The following is a 19,704-nucleotide window of genomic DNA, read 5'->3' as shown; positions in this document are numbered from 1 at the left end:
AAGTGTTATTGTGAAGTACTTTAATAAAGGCCATTTTTCCATTATTCAATATTGGAGTTATTTATTCAACAGTTTAGTGATTCGAACTTAGCAGAGGATTGCAAATAAGAGGATTTGCAAGCAAATTCGTTACAATATGAAGTTCTCATTTGGTAAACCCTGTAAACAGACACGATCATTTACTCAAACGTGAATCTCTGATAGGTAATATTTGTTTCCCAGCAACGAACCAATTGGCAAGTGTAGTAAAAGGTTGTCTATGAAATGGATGGAAAAATTTTAAGTGCGAAAGAATGCAAAATAATTGTAAAAAAATCATTATTGCTTAAACATGAGGATGGGATTAAAATCATAGACTATGTACTCTGTAAAGCTTCTGATGAATTGGTGGATTTTATGGGTGAATATTATAAGCTTTACATAAACACTGAAGATCCGGTGAGTCGATTTGAAGAATATACAACAATAGAAAGTAATTGGCGTTCCATATCACGCAGGGCTGTACTGACGGCGTTCAACAATTATGTTACTTCGTTAAATCTATACCAACAGAAAATGAATTTCAACGAGAGGAGTGTGAACGTAAACGTTTTTTTTCATAAAGAGTATTATGCTTACACAAAAATTGTACCGAATTTGCAAAAATATGGTGAGATTGAATTTGAATTTAAAAAGGTAGTTCCAAAATGGGACCTCCAGCATCGAAGTGGACTAACAAAATTATCAACTAAATGATTTTTTGAGTTTTGAATTCTAATGGGGGAACTTATTTTTTAGCCTCAACGAAGCTTCCGCGGAGTGCTATTATGCGCGTAAAGACTTGTTAGTGCTTGAAGATCTCACCGCTTCTCATCTAAACTTACTCCATTTAAGAGAGGACGAACCATATAAAAATAAACATCGCAATCTCTTCCTTACACATTTAGCACAGTTACATGCAGCGAGCATCGCATGGGAGGATAAAGAGAACGTTAATATTGGAGAACAATACAAAGATGAGTTGTTCGAAATGATGTTGACAACGATAAATGAGTTTTACGTTACAAGCGCAAAGGTAGGTGATAAAAACCAAAACTCCACACGTGAATCGAAATGATTGCTGATATTATCTTAGGTTGGTTTTAACTTGCCGGTTGTTGAGAGCCTCACTTACACTAAGAGGAAGAAAACACCTTCAAAGTTTTCTACCTACTTAGCTAGTTTGTCCGCTTCTTGATTACAATATTATCGCGAATCCGCCGTGAAAATTAGAATGCCTCGCTCTGGGGCGTGCCCCCTTTCCTTGATTTCGTGGCCTGCAGTAGTAATCTGCCACCAAATTTGCTCACAGTTGATCTCTCTAATAAGAGGTTGAAGTAATAAGTTGAAAAAATGTTAAGCTAATATTCATGTAGTCTTTGGTAAATATTTCGCTATTCTCGCTGTACATGGTACAGTTCTATACATCTATTAAAATAACCTTAACCTTTTCCAATAAACGCTTACGCCGTTCATCACTACTATGTGACTATTCAGCATACTCCTTTATTGGGATTTGCGCAAGTTTTATTATAATAATTTCCCCCTTCCACAATTGCTCTCCAGTCATACCTTGATATATCTTGCTTAGACCTAAATGCAATAAAAATCAAAAGAGAGAATGCTGCTCCAAGATATGTATGCAGGAACTCCCGTAGTACATTTGCAATATACGGTCCCACCTGTATAGCTTATGCTGGCACCGTCCGACGCTTTGTGGAGCTCATTCGTATCATGCGCCCATCTTTTCCCCCAGTCTCTTGAGCCATGCAGCGGAACACAAGGACAGGTGCCTGCTCCTTCATACGTTTATTGGCTACCACCGCTAGGTACTCAGTAATGTATTGCTTACGGACTTTGCGTGATAGACACTGAGTTTAGATGCACCTATCTTAGAAACCTTGCCTCTAGATGATGGCACATATTCCTAGATTAGCTTCGCATGGAGCGAACCCTCCGAAAGAGTCAGGAGAAACTAGCTCGCAGCCACTTTACTGCTCCGTTGGTTTTTCGTGTAGCACTCCCAGCATCACCACGCCGGTTGTCCACCGCCAGCCTCTTTGCCGTGTGCATTTTTACACCTACTTTTAGGAAATTATGATAATCGCCGTTTTTTCCTCTTTTGTAAGGCACAGATAAGTACTGTCTATGGATGGCACTCCACCTTACCATCCGTTGCCCTAGTCTTAACACAAATGAGCTCCCTCATTAGAGCTATCGGCTTTGCACCATGACTAGTGTCTTGCACGTCGCTCAGCTTTCCGGAAAAAAAACTGGAGTTCTGCTCTCTGCTCCTAGGAATGTCTTCGTCTCTCTGTTCGTCGTTTTACAACTATCTTATAACAGTGGGCTTCCTCCCACGCTTATGTGGGCTTAAAGGTGTTGATAAATGCAATACAGAGCTTTGTAGTTTCACAGCTACCGCGACCCAATTGCAAATTTCACTTACGCGAGAGGAATCTTGTTACAAATATGAACGTATCATATCCATATTTAGCAAGGGAGGATCTGGCTACCCCAAGTTCCTCATAGCGATAGAGCGTGAGGAATGGTCTAGTAGGTTCAATTTGGTCATATTAAATCGTTCGCAAGATGGTCGAGCTAGTACCGACAGAAGATCGTCAACATGGATAACACTTCTTCCCAAAACCTTCTTGGAGTGTTTATCGCTACAAGATGAAGAAGATCCCACTTTTCTGTATAAATATATACAACAGAATTTAAGATGTTTAAGGCAGCATACTCGGCGATTTATATTCTGCCTAAAACTTTTATTGAAGTTTTTACAATTCGTCTCGTCTTCTTCATTCACTTGTCTTCCCTTCCCTTCACACTACCACTTCCACTCCCTCTTCCGCCCCGTAGTCCTCTCCGCTATTTTACTGCGCCCATATTCCTTTCAATAACTTTTCTTTCCACGTATGCGATTTTTATTTCACAGGGCATTATATATCTCGCAGAAAAGTATATAAAACTCCAAACCGCCAAAATGCCAAATATATTCATCAAGGACAAACTCCACGCTATACTCATGGATGTGGAAAAGTACACAAAGCCCTCGACTCGAGCACGCAACGCAATTGCTTCATCGTGATTCGTGGAGCCGAAATATTTTTTTACAAATTCGATAGGAAAAACGAACCTAAAAGTCTTTGCATTGTTGACTTCGCGTTGTCGACTTATTCACCTCCACTGATGACCTGATATGAAATTTCTCGCTCTCTGAGAGCGCGTGAAAATGTGCATTTTTTATAATATTGGCCATAGATACCATCATGCTCAAAATCAAATTTGGGCATTTCAGAATAATTTTGGGGTATTTTACATGGTAAAAGTTTAATTTATAATTTTCACCGAAAACTTACTCCAGATTGTCAAATGGGATATCAAAACACTCGAATTTTTGTCGGGATTACAAATCCGAAGAAAAAATAACTATTTTTCACCAGTGGAAAATTTATCAGTGACAACACCTTTCATCGAAGGGCTGCACACGTAACGGGTTTTGGCAGCAGCTTTCGATTGGTGAAAAAGTCAGCTCTTAGTCTTCGCATAAAGGCCAGGTTTTTGTGGAGCGTTGCAACATTCCACTATTGACAGCTGAGATAAATTGTAGGTATACGTATAGGTTAACGCAACATGTATAATTAACAGCCTTTTGCGGACGACAACGCAGATACTTCACCAAGTGATCTAATTTCGTAATTTCTTATAAATTTTTTACGTTTTTTATTCTATGTGGATATACATATGTATGTACATAAACATTTTGGTCGCATCAAAGTGAAAAAGCCGTTCATTGTTATCTTATGGCGGTGCCAGCGCAACAAAGCAAAGCAACGCAATTGAAATATATTATTTCATATTTTTTTCTTATGTATCTACCACAAAATATTTCTACAAAACTTTGCCTTTTTATAAATTTTAATAAGTTTTTATCACCTTACTTGCTGATTTTTTTGAAAATAATGAAAGCGAACGGATATCTTGGAGTTTTTTTTTTTGGTAGTTTAGGCAACTCTATAGCCATCTGATGTTCAAAACCCATTCTTGGAAACGAATGAACTTTTGTTATTGATATTAGATAAAAATTGTAAGTTTACAAACTGCGATGGTTACTAGGACATGTTTCTGAATTTCACTTCTTCATCAGCTAGCTTTTCGGGAGCTGAGCATTGTGTAAGGTAACCCTACGGTAAGTGTTGCGTGACCATAAGGTCAAGCAATGCGTATGGAACACAACAAGAATTCACAATAGGGGTTGCCTGTCAAAGCAACATTCACAGTGAGGGTTACCTCACATAATGTCAAATTGAATGACGCCAGATTTTTACGCGCATTCAACTCGGGCAGTCATCTAAATTTTCGCTAAGTAATATCGTGTACGCAAAAATATAAGAAATATAGCGGCTCACCTATAAATTTGTGTGACACAAATAAAACCAACATTATTGTAAAAGTTCGAGTGTTTTATTTTAATTGCGGTGATCAAATATTTCAACAGTCGTGAAATACAGTGCGTGCATGCAAACGAGTGCATACCTGCATATCAATCTGCACGATTCTATACTGTCTGAGACACATGGAGACCATTTTGGCCACGCCGGAATCGGTCTCGCCACATGGCGACCGTGACCATGCCTGCAGAAAAATGGTGGCTCCGGGGACCTGGAATAATTCCCTGCAGCACAAAATTAAAAGACATTTACAAATTTGCTAAAAACTGAGTGCGTGGTGGTTGTGATGCGGTGGTGGTTGTAATAAAAAAAAAAAAAAAAGTACATACATACAAAAAAAATTTTACATAAAATGATATAAATTACACAAAGCTGATTGCAACAAATTCAAAAAATTACATGAAGTAATCTATAATTTAAAACTACAAAATCTAACTACAAAAATTACAAAATTTCAAAAAAAAAAAACATTAAAAATTTCAAAAAAAATTTAAAAATTTCAAAAACTACAAAAAAAAATTTCAAAAACTCCAAAAAATTTAAAAATTTCAAAAATTACAAAAAAAATTTAAAATATCAAAAACTACAAAAAAAATCATAAAATTTCAAATACTACAAAAAAAAAATTTTTTATAAAATTTCATAAACTACAAGAAAAAGGTACATCCTAAATGGCAAAATATACTTTTTAGAACTTCGTATATACATACATTTAAAAATTAATTTGAACTTGAACCAAAGTTACGTGTGGAATTGTGGTGGTACATACATACATATATGTAAAAAGTTTTTGGAAGCTGCTGTACCATACCATAACGTTGACACATAAGCACAACCACCCGCTACGTTTTAATACGCAGTACCGTTAGTAGCAGTAAAACCATGCTATACATAACAAAAGTAAGAAGAAACAAGTAAGGAAGGCTAAGTTCGGGTGTAACCGAACATTACATACTCAGTTGCGAGCTATGGAGACAAAATAAGGAAAATCACCATGTAGGAAAATGAACCTGGGGTAACCCTGGAATGTGGTTGTATGACATGTGTATCAAATGGAAGGTATTAAAGAGTATTTTAAGAGAGAGTAGGCCATAGTTCTATGGATGGACGCCATTTAGGGATATCGCCATAAAGGTGGACCAGGGCTGACTCTAGAATGTGTTTGTACGATATGGGTATCAAATGAAAGGTGATAATGAGTATTTTAAAAGGGAATGGGCTTTAGTTCTATAGGTGAACGCCTTTTCGAGAAATCGCCATAAAGGTGGACCAAGGCTGACTCTAGAATATGTTTGTACGATATGGGTATCAAATGAAAGCTGTTAATGAGTATTTTGAAAAGCAGTGATCCTTAGTTCCATAGGTGGACGCCGTTTCGAGATATCGCCATAAAGGTGGACCAGGGGTGTCTCTAGTTGTACGATATGGGAATCAAATGAAAGGTGTTACTGAGCATTTTAAGAGGGAGTGGGCATTAGGTCTATAGGTGCACGCCTTTTCGAAATGTCGCCATTAGGGTGGGCCAGGGGTGACTCTAGAATGTGTTTGTATGATATGGGTATCAAATGAAAGATGGTAATGAGTATTTTAAAAGGGAGTAATCCTTAGTTCTATAGGTGGACGCCTTTTCGAGATATCGCCATAAAGGTGGACCAAGGGTGACTCTAGAATGTTTGTACGATATGGGTATCAAAAGAAAGGTGCTACTGAGCATTTTAAGAGGAAGTGGGCATGAGGTCTATAGGTGGACGCCTTTTCGAGATATCGCCATTAGGGTGGGCCAGGGGTGACTCTAGAATGTTTGTACGATATGGGTATCAAACGAAAGGTGTTACTGAGCATTTTAAGAGGGAGTGGGCATTAGGTCTATAGGTGGACGCCTTTTCGAGATATCGCCATTAGGGTGGGCCAGGGGTGACTCTAGAATGTTTCTGTACGATATGGGTATCAAATGAAAGGTGGTAATGAGTATTTTAAAAGGGAGTAATCCTTAGTTCTATAGGTGGACGCCTTTTCGAGATATCGCCATAAAGGTGGACCAAGGGTGACTCTATAATGTTTGTACGATATGGATATCAAACGAAAGGTGTTACTGAGCATTTTAAGAGGGAGTGGGCATTAGGTCTATAGGTGGACGCCTTTTCGAGATATCGCCATTAGGGTGGGCCAGGGGTGACTCTAGAATGTTTGTACGATATGGGTATCAAACGAAAGGTGTTACTGAGCATTTTAAGAGGGAGTGGGCATTAGGTCTATAGGTGGACGCCTTTTCGAGATATCGCCATTAGGGTGGGCCAGGGTGACTCTAGAATGTGTTTGTACGATATTGGTATCAAATGAAAGGTGGTAATGAGTATTTTAAAAGGGAGTAATCCTTAGTTCTATAGGTGGACGCCTTTTCGAGATATCGCCATAAATGTGGACCAAGGGTGACTCTAGAATGTTTGTACGATATGGGTATCAAACGAAAGGTGTTACTGAGCATTTTAAGAGGGAGTGGGCATTAGGTCTATATGTGGACGCCTTTTCGAGATATCGCCATTAGGGTGGGCCAGGGGTGACTCTAGAATGTTTGTACGATATGGGTATCAAACGAAAGGTGTTACTGAGCATTTTAAGAGGGAGTGGGCATTAGGTCTATAGGTGGACGCCTTTTCGAGATATCGCCATTAGGGTGGGCCAGGGGTGACTCTAGAATGTTTGTACGATATGGGTATCAAACGAAAGGTGTTACTGAGCATATTAAGAGGGAGTGGGCATTAGGTCTATAGGTGGACGCCTTTTCGAGATATCGCCATTAGGGTGGGCCAGGGTGATTCTAGAATGTGTTTGTACGATATGGATATCAAATTAAAAGTATTAATGAGGGTTTTAAAAGCGAGTGGCCCTTAGATGTATATGTGAAGGCGTTCTCGCGATATCGACCAAAATGTGGACCAGGTTATCCAGAAAATCATCTGTCGGGTACTGCTAATTTATTTATGTATGCAATACCACTAACAGTGTTCCTGCCAAGATTCCAAGGGCTGTTGATTTCGCCTTGTAGAACTTTTTCATTTTCTTCTACTTAATATGGTAGGTGTCACACCCATTTTACAAAGTTTTTTCAAAAGTTATATTTTGCGTCAATAAAGCAATCCAGTTACCATGTTTCATCCCTTTTTTCGTAGTTGGTATAGAATTATGGCATTTTTTTCATTTTTCGTAATTTTCGATATCGATAAAGTGGGCGTGGTTATGGTCGGATTTCGACCATTTTTTATACCAAGATAAAGTGAGTTCAGATAAGTACGTGGGCTAAGTTTAGTAAAGATATATCGGTTTTTGCACAAGTTATTGTGTTAACGGCCGAGCGGAAGGACAGACGGTGGACTGTGTATAAAAACTGGGCGTGGCTTCCACCGATTTCGCCCATTTTCACAGAGAACAGTTACCGTCACAGAATCTATGCTCCTACCAAATTTGAGAAGGATTGGTAAATTTTTGTTCGACTTATGGCATTAAAAGTATTCTAGACAAACTAAATGAAAATGGGCGGAGCCACGCCCATTTTGAAATTTTCTTTTATTTTTGGATTTTGTTGCATCATATCATTACTGGAGTTGAATTTTGACTTAATTTACTTATATACAGTAAAGATATTAACTTTTTTGTTAAAATTTGAATTTAAAAAAAATTTTTTTTAAAAAGTGGGCGTGTTCTTCATCCTATTTTGCTAATTTTTATTTAGCACATATATAGTAATAGTAGTAACGTTCCTGCCAAATTTCATCATGATATCTTCAACGAATGCCAAATTACAGCTTGCAAAACTTTTAAATTACCTTCTTGTAAAAGTGGGCGGTGCCACGCCCATTATCCAAAATCTTACTAGTTTTCTATTCTGAGTCATAACGTCAACCCATCTACCAAGTTTCATCGCTTTAACCGCCTTTGGCAATGAATTGTCGCATTTTTTCGGTTTTTCGAAATTTTCGATATCGAAAAAGTGGGCGTGGTTATAGTCCGATATCGTTCATTTTAAATAGCGATCTGAGATGAGTGCTAAGGAACCTACATACCAAATTTCATCAAGATACCTCAAAATTTACTCAAGTTATCGTGTTAACGGACGGACGGACGGACGGACGGACGGACGGACGGACGGACGGACGGACGGACATGGCTCAATCAAATTTTTTTTCGATCCTGATTATTTTGATATATGGAAGTCTATATCTATCTCGATTCCTTTATATATGTACAACCAACCGTTATCCAATCAAACTTAATATACTCTGTGAGCTCTGCTCAACTGAGTATAAAAACCAGTCGGCGACGGCATCACTTGGACGGCAACATCTACATCAGCAAGAAGCGGAAAAATACCAACAACACATACACCAGCAAGCAGAAAAGACAAAAAGCGGTACAGTAGAGTAGATTAGAACATACGTACATATCTAATATTTAATTTCTGTATATAAGTAGACACTTTGCTTCTGTATGTAATCTTTTTCAATACCTGTATACTATGCATGTAGCAAATCAACTTGACACTTTTGCCTTTTTACATATGTACTTTTCTCTAAACATTTGTATACTATGCATGTAGCAACAAAAATTGACACTTTGTTTCTAAACATTTGTATACTGCGCATGTAGCAACACATTTTTCTTCTCACAATTTAACTAAATATTTAATATAAACATTTAAATATCGAAAACTTTTTGAATGTACATTAAAAATAATTTTAAATATACGGCCACCACATGCAAATTATCACGCATATATTACTATATTCTTTCTTTTTCAAACATTAACATGGAACTTGAATTTTTTATTTCAAATGCGAACACTGCTTCGTAATAAATACAATCGGAAAAATATTTTTTCAAATTTACACATTTTTTTAAAACCTTTTTGAAACGCAAATTATACATCAATTTTATATGTATAATACCAAAAATATCAAATCTTTTCGCCAAAAGTTTGCGATAATTATTCGAAGCTAATCAATTTTGAAATCTCTCATTGACTTCAAATATCAATATAGACAGGTTACAGTCACATAATGGTAATGGTGAAAATTTATTTTATCGGTGGAAGCTTAATTTCCCTTTTTCCAATTATTTCTTCGGAAATTGAACATAGTGAATATCATAAACATTTACACATTTTTTTGCAACAAATACAGTGCCATTCAAATAGTTAACAATTCCTTCGAAGCATCACACGAATACAGTGTATTCCAAATATTTCAACATATCTTACATTTGCGACTCTTTTCAAACTGTGTATTATATACAGTGTCTTTCAAATATTCCAACAGTTTCTTTTCTCTTGGCATTATTAAACGAATACAGTGCGGTTAAAATATTTCAACATTCACTTGCATTTACAAAATAAGTCTTAAATACAGTGCCTTTGAATATGCGAATCTTTACCATTTACCAATTAACTCATCGATTTCGAATATTTCGAATATTCTATGATTTTTAAACAAAAAAAAAAAATTTTTTTAATTACAAACCACAATTACTGAGCGAATGAATAGTTTCAAATTCATTTTAGTATAAACAGTGCCTACAGCGTTAATCTTAACATTTTTCCGAATTTTTTTTCTGCCACGGAGGTAAACATTTTCAATAAATGTAATAAAGTTTTCAGATGTCAGTTGTCAAATGTCAGATTTTGATTCCAATTTCAAAAATTTACGCTCTAATTTCACTAAAGTTACTAAACGAGTTTTAAATAACCGAACTATCTCAGCGAAAAAATCAATAGAATACGAAGATGCTTTAATTAAAAGCTATAACCAAATCATAATACAAGTAAATTCATATTTTGAAAATCGAGATAAGCCTAGTTCAATAATCGAAAGTTTATCAAAGTGCAGAGAACAACTCACTAAATGTTTTTCTAGAATTAACTGCAATATAAAAATACCCAAAGATCTTTCTGAATTAATACAAGAAAGCGAATCAAGTTCTGATTTTAACACTGAGGAAGAATTATCTGACGCATCGACAACTTCAGCATACAAAGCTAGTATTATTAAAAAAAGTCACGTATCTTTTCTTGAGGATTTCCCTGGATTTTCCAATTCACTCCACAATAATAATTTAGACACAATTAGCGAAGAACAACCAACAATGGCGACTCCAGAGCAAAAGAAAACGTTTATTACTATGTGTGCATCCATAATTAGAGAAAACTACAGCGGCGATCCGCTTTCACTTGCATCCTTTATAGATAAAATAGTTTTGATAGAAGATTTGATGGAAGAAAATTTGACAAATACTTTCATTTCGTTTATAAAATCCAAGTTAGAAGGGAAAGCGCGTGAGGCAATTCCAAATGAAGTAACAACAATTCAACAAATAAAAGATGCATTAAAAGGTAGAATAAAACCTGACAACTCAAAAGTTGTTGCAGGAAAAATTGCATCGTTAAAAGTTTTTAATAATAATCATACTGAATTCGCCAAACGTGTTGAGGAACTTTCCGATGCTTTAGAACGATCATTAGTTATAGAAGGAATGACTCAGGAAAAAGCGCACGAAATGGCAGTCGAACAAACCGTCAACGTTTGTCGGCTTAACACCCGCTCAGATCTTGTAAAATCAATTTTAGCGTCAACTACGTTTACTGATTCTAAGGATGTAGTTGCGAAAATGATCGTAGAACAAAATAACCAAACAAGTGAAAGGCAGGTACTAGCGTTTAGATCACGTTATAACAGGCAAAATAATAGTTTTCGAGGTAACTTCAGGTCAAATCAATATAATAGGAACAACTTTTCGAGGTACAACAACAATTTTAACAGAAACAACAATAGCAATTATAGGCATAACAACAACAATAATTATGGCTCGCGAAATAATGGTAATTTTCGAAATAACAATAGCAGGCCCGTAAACAGAAACAACAGCAATAACAACAGTAACAACAACAATCGACGTTCAAATACCACAAATAACGCTAGTGTACGCACTTTAAACGCCAACGGCCCTCAGGAGCGAACACTGGGGGACCAGAATCTGAATTAAATAACGTTTTTCAAAATAAATCAATTTATTGTTTAAACCTGAACTACTCAGATTTTATCGAACTGAATTGTAATGACTCTTTTAAAACATGCACTTTCTTAGTAGATACACAGGCTGATATATCAATTATAAAACTTTCAAGTTTAAAACAAAATGTTGCTATAAATAACAACAATATTATAAATATAACGGGTGTTACGACAGATACAGTTTCAACATTGGGTACCATTAAAACAGAACTTTTTTATTCAAATTTTTCAATTCCACATACTTTAAATGTAGTAGATGACAAATTCAACATACCGTCAGATGGTATTTTAGGCAAAGACTTTTTGAAAAAATACAATTGCGTCATAGACTATGCAAACGAGAGCATAACAATTGGCATTGGCAAAAATATTCATAAAATTTCAATTTTACATAATACAACCGATAATACATTGATAATTCCTCCTAGATGCGAAGTTTATCGCTTATTTAAGCTGAAAAAAATCTAAACATCCAGTTTTTATAGACGCACAGGAAATTTGTAGTGGTGTGTTCACCGCAAAGTGTATTGTTGACACCAACAATCCGATAATAAAGGTATTAAACGTCACTGACGAGGTAAAATACGTAAGAAATTGCAACATAGTTACGGATGAAATCACCAACTATAACGTGTATAAAATCAATGATCTTTCAAAAGATTCGAAAAGGTCAGAGGAATTAAAATCAATTTTAGAAAAACAAATGCCAAACTATGCCAAACCAAAACTTCTCGATTTATGTCTAAAATATGATGATATTTTTGCACTAAAGACCGATCGTATGACACTTAACAACTTTTATGAACAGAAATTACGATTGACAGATACAAATCCTGTTTACATAAAAAACTACCGTTTACCATATTGTCAGAGAGAGGAAATTAATAAACAAGTTGATAATTTATTGCAAAACGATCTTATAGAACACAGCTATTCCAACTATAATAGTCCATTGATACTTGTGCCAAAGAAAAACCCAAATGGACAGAAATCCTACAGGATGTGTGTTGACTTTAGAGCCGTAAACAAAAAATTGATAGCAGACAAATTCCCACTTGCACGAATAGACGATATTCTTGATAATCTAGGCAGAGCCAAATATTTTTCTACATTGGATCTGTATTCAGGTTTTCACCAAATCCCATTAAATAAAGATTCTAGAGACATCACTTCATTCAGCACTGATCGTGGTGCTTTTCGATGGAAAGTTTTACCATTCGGTTTAAACGTAGCTCCGAACTCATTCTCAAGAATGATGTCAATTGCCTTTTCAGGAATTTCTCCAAACCAAGCCTTTTTATATGTCGATGATCTTATAGTCATTGGGTGTAGCGAAGCTCACCATCTTAAAAATTTAGAACAAGTCTTTCAAACATGCAAAAAATTTAATTTGCGTCTCAATCCCGAAAAATGCAACTTCATGCGTTCAGAAGTCACTTTCCTAGGACACAAATGTTCGTCAAAAGGTCTACTTCCAGACGATTCCAAAATAATTGCAATAAAGAAATATCCGAAACCTTCCGATAAAGATGCAGTAAGACGATTCGTGGCATTCGCCAATTATTACAGAAGGTTTATACCAAATTTTGCTTCCATAGCAGCACCTTTAAATAAACTTAGCAGGAAAAGAGTAGAATTTAAATGGGATCAATCATGTGATATAGCATTTGAAAAACTCCGAAAATCTTTAATTTCTCCTCAAATTCTCCAATACCCAGACTTCAAAAAGGAATTTATAATTACTGTCGACGCTTCAAAAATTGGTTGTGGTGCCATTTTAAGTCAAAATAAAGATGGCATTGACTTACCAATTTGTTTCGCGTCCAAATCATTTAATAATTCAGAACAAAAGAAATCAATAATTGAGTTAGAGCTTTTAGCTATATTTTTTGCAATAAAACAGTTCAGACCATACATATATGGCACACACTTTACAGTCAAGTCCGATCATCGTCCATTAGTTTACTTGTTCAATATGAAAGATCCCTCTTCAAAACTTTCACGTATCAGACTTGAACTGGCAGAGTACAACTTCACTATTGAATACATAAAAGGTAAAACGAACGTAGGAGCAGATGCACTCTCTCGCATCACAATAGAAGAAATAAAAAATTCAGGAACATCAATTTTAGCAGTACAGACAAGATCACAGACAAAACAAAAACAATTAATGCAACAAGAAATACTCAAAGAAGAAAAAGTAAAAGAAAACATAAAATTACAAGTTTATGATAATTTTTCAAACAAATTTTCAAAGAAAATACCCAGAGTAAAATCCCAAATAAATTATGATAAAAGTGGTAAAATTACGAATTTTGAATTAAATGCGCATCTAAAACACAAAAAGATTGAGTTAATTAAGGTTGCGTGTGCTAACAAAATAATACAGTTAGATGAATTACTTTTGAAGCTACAAAAAGAAGCTGGCAAGCGCAATATTAATATAATTGAATTGCAAAAAAATGATAATCTTTTTAAATATTTTTCGATATCAGATCTGAAAACCACTGGGAATAAAATTTTAAAACATTTAGAAATCGTCCTAACCGAACCCGTAGAAACTGTGACAAACGAAGACAAAAAACAACAATTAATAACAATTTACCATACCGACCCAATTTTAGGAGGACATTTCGGTAGCAAAAAAGTTTATGCAAAACTCAGAACCAAATATTATTGGAAAGGCATGACGCGCGATATAGCGAAATTTGTTAAAAACTGCGAAAAATGTCTTTTGAATAAGGTTAAGCCAAAAACAAAAGAAAATTTAGTCCTAACCGAAACACCATGTAAGCCATTCGACATTGTTGTCATTGACACTATAGGACCTCTACCTCAATCCGATAATGGTAACAAGTTCGCTGTCACCATTATATGCGATCTCAGCAAATACTTAGTAACGATTGCGATACCTGACAAAAGTGCAAAAACGGTCGCATCAGCTATTTTTGAAAATTTCATACTAATATATGGCATTATGAAAACGATTAAAACTGATTTAGGTACCGAATACAAAAATGAAATTTTTTCAGAGTTAACAAAATTATTAAAAATAGAACATAAATTTTCCACAGCGTACCATCATGAAACTCTTGGCACAGTAGAGCGAAATCACAGAGTTTTCAATGAATATTTAAGATCTTTTCTAAATCCCAATTTTTCCGACTGGGATGTTTACTTGAAATATTTCACTTTTCTTCATAACACAACAACAAACACAGTATTCGATAATAAATTCTCACCATATGAATTAGTCTTTGGCAAAGCAGCTAATTTACCAAAAGAACTGCAAACCGATAAAATAGACCCGATTTATAACATAGAAAACTATTCGAAAGAAGTTAAATTTCGTTTTCAAAAAACTCACGAATTAGCGAATAAAACAGTTACAGAACACAAATTAAAAAATCAAACCGGATATAACAAAAGTTCACAACCAATATCTGTCAAGGTATTTGACAAGGTATTGCTTGAAAAAGAACCCCGCGACAAGCATAGTAGTATCTATATTGGTCCGTATACCGTAATAGGTATTGACGGCGTAAACGTCACTTTAATTGATGACGAAACGAAAAAGAAAAAAATAGTACATAAAAATAGAATTAGAAAAATTAATTAAATTAAGTTTTAAATTCAAGATTATTTAAAGTTAATCTCTATCGTTAAATTAGAAATAAAATGTTTTTCTTCCAAACCTGAAAAAAAAAAAAGACAATGAAACCAAATAAATTTAAGCAATCATTAAAAATTAAGAACTGAATGTATACAGTAGAATTAAAACACAAAAAAAATTTTGTTTTCTAATTATAAAAACTAAATTTAAGTCCTACTTTAGAACTAGACTTTACAACTCAATTCCTAATTTAGACCTAAACATAGATGTAGATTTAAACTTAGTTTAACAGTCTTAAACTTTTAAAGTTAATTACATCGCTTTTGGGACAGAAGAATTTGGCCAATTCTTCTTTTCCAAAGGGGAATGATGTAAGGTAACCCTACGGTAAGTGTTGCGTGACCATAAGGTCAAGCAATGCGTATGGAACACAACAAGAATTCACAATAGGGGTTGCCTGTCAAAGCAACATTCACAGTGAGGGTTACCTCACATAATGTCAAATTGAATGACGCCAGATTTTTACGCGCATTCAACTCGGGCAGTCATCTAAATTTTCGCTAAGTAATATCGTGTACGCAAAAATATAAGAAATATAGCGGCTCACCTATAAATTTGTGTGACACAAATAAAACCAACATTATTGTAAAAGTTCGAGTGTTTTATTTTAATTGCGGTGATCAAATATTTCAACAGTCGTGAAATACAGTGCGTGCATGCAAACGAGTGCATACCTGCATATCAATCTGCACGATTCTATACTGTCTGAGACACATGGAGACCATTTTGGCCACGCCGGAATCGGTCTCGCCACAATTGAACTCGAATCTCCAACATTCATATCAGTGCAAAGGCATGCCTTTAGCTGCTGATCCATATGAATGACCCCTTTGTTCGCTGTACAATTGGTCTCTAAAAGTTGCCTTTTTGTTTCTATTCCTTTTAATCACCATGTAGGCACATACACTCTGTATGTAGTTTATTCCTAATAGTGTGGATATGATTTTTAGGCGCGCTTTTGAAAGCTTAGTAACATTTGTTCGAATTTTTTACAGTATTTGTTTTTTAATACTTCCGCTGTTACTATTATATAAATATGATCGTATGTATTTAATTAGCGAGCTTTGCTCATATTGTTTTATACAATGGTTTTTGTTATTGATTGAATGTTGGAGATTCGAGTTCAATGCTCAGCTCCCGAAAAGCTAGCTGATAAAGAAGTGAAATTCAGAAACATGTCCTAGTACCCATCGCCGTTTGTAAACTTACAATTTTTCTCTAATATCAATAACAACAAGTAAGGAAGGCTAAGTTCGGGTGTAACCGAACATTACATACTCAGTTGAGAGCTGTGGAGACAAAGTAAGGGAAAATCACCATGTTGTAAAAAGAACCTAGGGTAACCCTGGAATGTGTTTGTATGACATGTGTATCAAATGGAAGGTATTAAAGAGTATTTTAAGAGGAAGTGGGCCATAGTTCTATAGATGGACGCCATTTAGGGATATCGCCATAAAGGTGGACCAGGCCTGACTCTAGAATTTGTTTGTACGATATGGGTATCAAATGAAATGTGTTAATGATAATTTTAAAAGGGAGTGGGCATAAGTTCTATAGGTGGACGCCTTTTCGAGATATCGCCATAAAGGTGGACCAGGGGTGACTCTATAATTTATTTGTACTATATGGGTATCAAATGAAAGGTGTTAATGAATATTTTCAAAGGGAGTGGGCCTTAGTTCTATAGGTGGACGCCTTTTGGGAATATCGTTATAAAAGTGGACCACGGTTGACTCTAGAATGCATTTGTACAATATGGGTATCAAACGAAAGGTGTTAATAAGTGTTTTAAAAGGGAGTGGACCTTAGTTCTAGGGGGACGCCTTTTCGAGATATCGCCATAAACGTGGACCAGGGGTGACTCTAGAATGCGTTTGTACAATATGGGTATCAAATGAAAGGTGTTAATGAGTATTTTAAAATGGAATGGGCCTTAGTTCTATATGTGGACGCCTTTTCGAGATATCGCCATAAACGTGGACCAGGGGTGACTCTAGAATTTTTTTGTACGATATGGGTATCAAATGAACGGTGTTAATGAGTATTTTAAAAGGGAGTGGGCCTTAGTTATATAGGTGTATGCCTTTTCGAGATATCGCCATAAAGGTGGGCCAGGAGTGACTCTAGAATTTTTTTGTACGATATTGGTATCAAATGAAAGGTGTTAATGAGTATTTTAAAAGGGAGTGGGCCTTAGTTATATAGGTGTATGCCTTTTCGAGATATCGCCATAAAGGTGGGCCAGGGGTGACTCTAGAATTTTTTTGTACGATATGGGTATCAAATGAAAGGTTTTAATGAGTATTTTAAAAGGGAGTGGGCCTTAGTTCTATAGGTGGACGCCTTTTCAAGATATCGCCATAAAGGTGGACCAGGGGTGACTCTAGAATTTGTTTGTACGATATGGGTATCAAATGAAAGGTGTTAATGAGTATTTTAAAATGGAATGGGCCTTAGTTCTATATGTGGACGCCTTTTCGAGATATCGCCATAAACGTGGACCAGGGGTGACTCTAGAATATGTTTGTACGATATGGGTATCAAATTAAAGGTATTAATGGGGGTTTTAAAAGGGAGTGGCCCTTAGTTGTATATGTGAAGGCGTTTTCGAGATATCGACCAAAATGTGGACCAGGGTGATCCAGAACATCATCTGTCGGGTACCGCTAATTTATTTATATATGTAATACTACGAACAGTATTCCTTCCAAGATTCCAAGGCCTTTTGATTTCGCCCTGCAAAACTTTTTTATTTTCTTCTACTTAATATGGTAGGTGTCACAACCATTTTACCAAGTTTTTTCTAAAGTTATATTTTGCGTCAATAGACCAATACAATTACCATGTTTCATCCCTTTTTTCGTATTTGGTATATAATTATGGCATTTTTTTCATTTTTCGTAATTTTCGATATCGAAAAAGTGGGCGTGATCATAGTCGGATTTCGGCCATTTTTTACACCAATACAAAGTGAGTTCAGATAAGTACGTGAACTGAGTTTAGTAAAGATATATCGATTTTTGCCCAAGTTATCGTGTTAACGGCCGAGCGGAAGGACAGACGGTCGACTGTGTATAAAAACTGGGCGTGGCTTCAACCGATTTCGCACTTTTTCAAAGAAAACAGTTATCGTCCTAGAATCTAAGCCTCTACCAAATTTCACAAGGATTGGTAAATTTTTGTTCGACTTATGGCATTAAAAGTATCCTAGACAAATTAAATGAAAAAGGGCGGAGCCACGCCCATTTTGAAATTTTCTTTTATTTTTGTATTTTGTTGCAACATGATATTAACTTTTAAAATTTGAATTTAAAAAATTTTTTTTTAAAAAGTGGGCGTGGTCGTCGTCCGTTTTTTTTAATTTTTATTAAGCAGACATATAGTAATAAGAGTAACGTTCCTGCCAAATTTCATCATGATATCTTCAACGACTGCCAAATTACAGTTTGCATAACTTCTAAATTACCTTCTTTTAAAAGTGGGCGGTGCCACGCCCATTATCCAAAATTTTATTAGTTTTCTATTCTGCGTCATAAGTTCAACTCAGCTACCAAGTTTCATCGCTTAATCCGTATTTGGTAATGAATTATCGCACTTTTTCGATTTTTCGAAATTTTCGATATCGAAAAAGTGGGCGTGGTTATTGTTCGATATCGTTCATTTTAAATAGCGATCTGAGATGATTGCCCAGGAACCTACATACCAAATTTCATCAAGATACCTCAAAATTTACTCAAGTTATCGTGGTAACGGACAGACGGACGGACATGGCTCAATAGAATTTTTTTTCGATACTGATGATTTTGATATATGGAAGTCTATATCTATCTCGATTCCTTTATACCTGTACAACCAACCGTTATCCAATCAAAGTTAATATACTCTGTGAGCTCTGCTCAACTGAGTATAAAAACCATTTTATAAAGCAATATGAGCAAAGCTCGCTAATTAAATACGAATGAACTTTTGTTTACAATCGAATGAACTTCAAGACCCATTCTTGGAAACGAATGAACTTTTGTTTACAATCGAATGACCTTCAAGACCCATTCCTGGAAACGAATTAAGAGAGAATAAATATTTCGTATCAGGTCATCAGTGTTCACCTCCCCCGCTGGATACTCAGCTACTTGTACGGCCATACGAATGAAGAAGAGAGAAAGCAGCATATGCAAGACTATCTGGACTATTATTATGCCGAGTTTGAAGCACGCTTACGTACATTAGCGCTACCACTGGATATTATGACTAAATCTGCGTTTTTAGAGGAGTGTCGACGGGCGCAACTTCCGGCTTTGATTCTCATTGCCATTACCAACCCTCTTACGTTGATCCCCGAAGGTTTATCAAACAAATTGCGGCAAGAGAATAATGAAAAATTCTATTACTACATGAATGTCGATCGCAATGAATTGTTTGAAAGGGTAATGGCAATCGATCCTACCTACATTTCGAAAATGTAGAACTTATAGAACATTTGTTGAATAATCAAGGT

General features: G+C 35.6%; 1 protein-coding gene across 1 annotated transcript; it reads left to right on the top strand.

Annotated features, from left to right (window-relative positions):
* The first annotated feature begins 264 nt into the window (after window positions 1–264).
* On the top strand, window positions 265–19,672 carry LOC137241790 (uncharacterized). The gene is given in 8 exon segments (XM_067769192.1): window positions 265–438; window positions 498–590; window positions 592–649; window positions 789–1,054; window positions 2,960–3,097; window positions 3,099–3,131; window positions 3,133–3,218; window positions 19,327–19,672. Coding segments are annotated over 8 exon segments (1,194 nt in total).
* Window positions 19,673–19,704: the final 32 nt, after the last annotated feature.

This window comes from Eurosta solidaginis, chromosome 2 (genome assembly GCF_040869045.1).
Source record: "Eurosta solidaginis isolate ZX-2024a chromosome 2, ASM4086904v1, whole genome shotgun sequence".
NCBI classification, from domain to species: domain Eukaryota; kingdom Metazoa; phylum Arthropoda; class Insecta; order Diptera; family Tephritidae; genus Eurosta; species Eurosta solidaginis.
The sequence above is the reverse complement of the archived record's forward strand: the minus strand, read 5'-3'. Positions and strand labels throughout refer to the sequence as shown.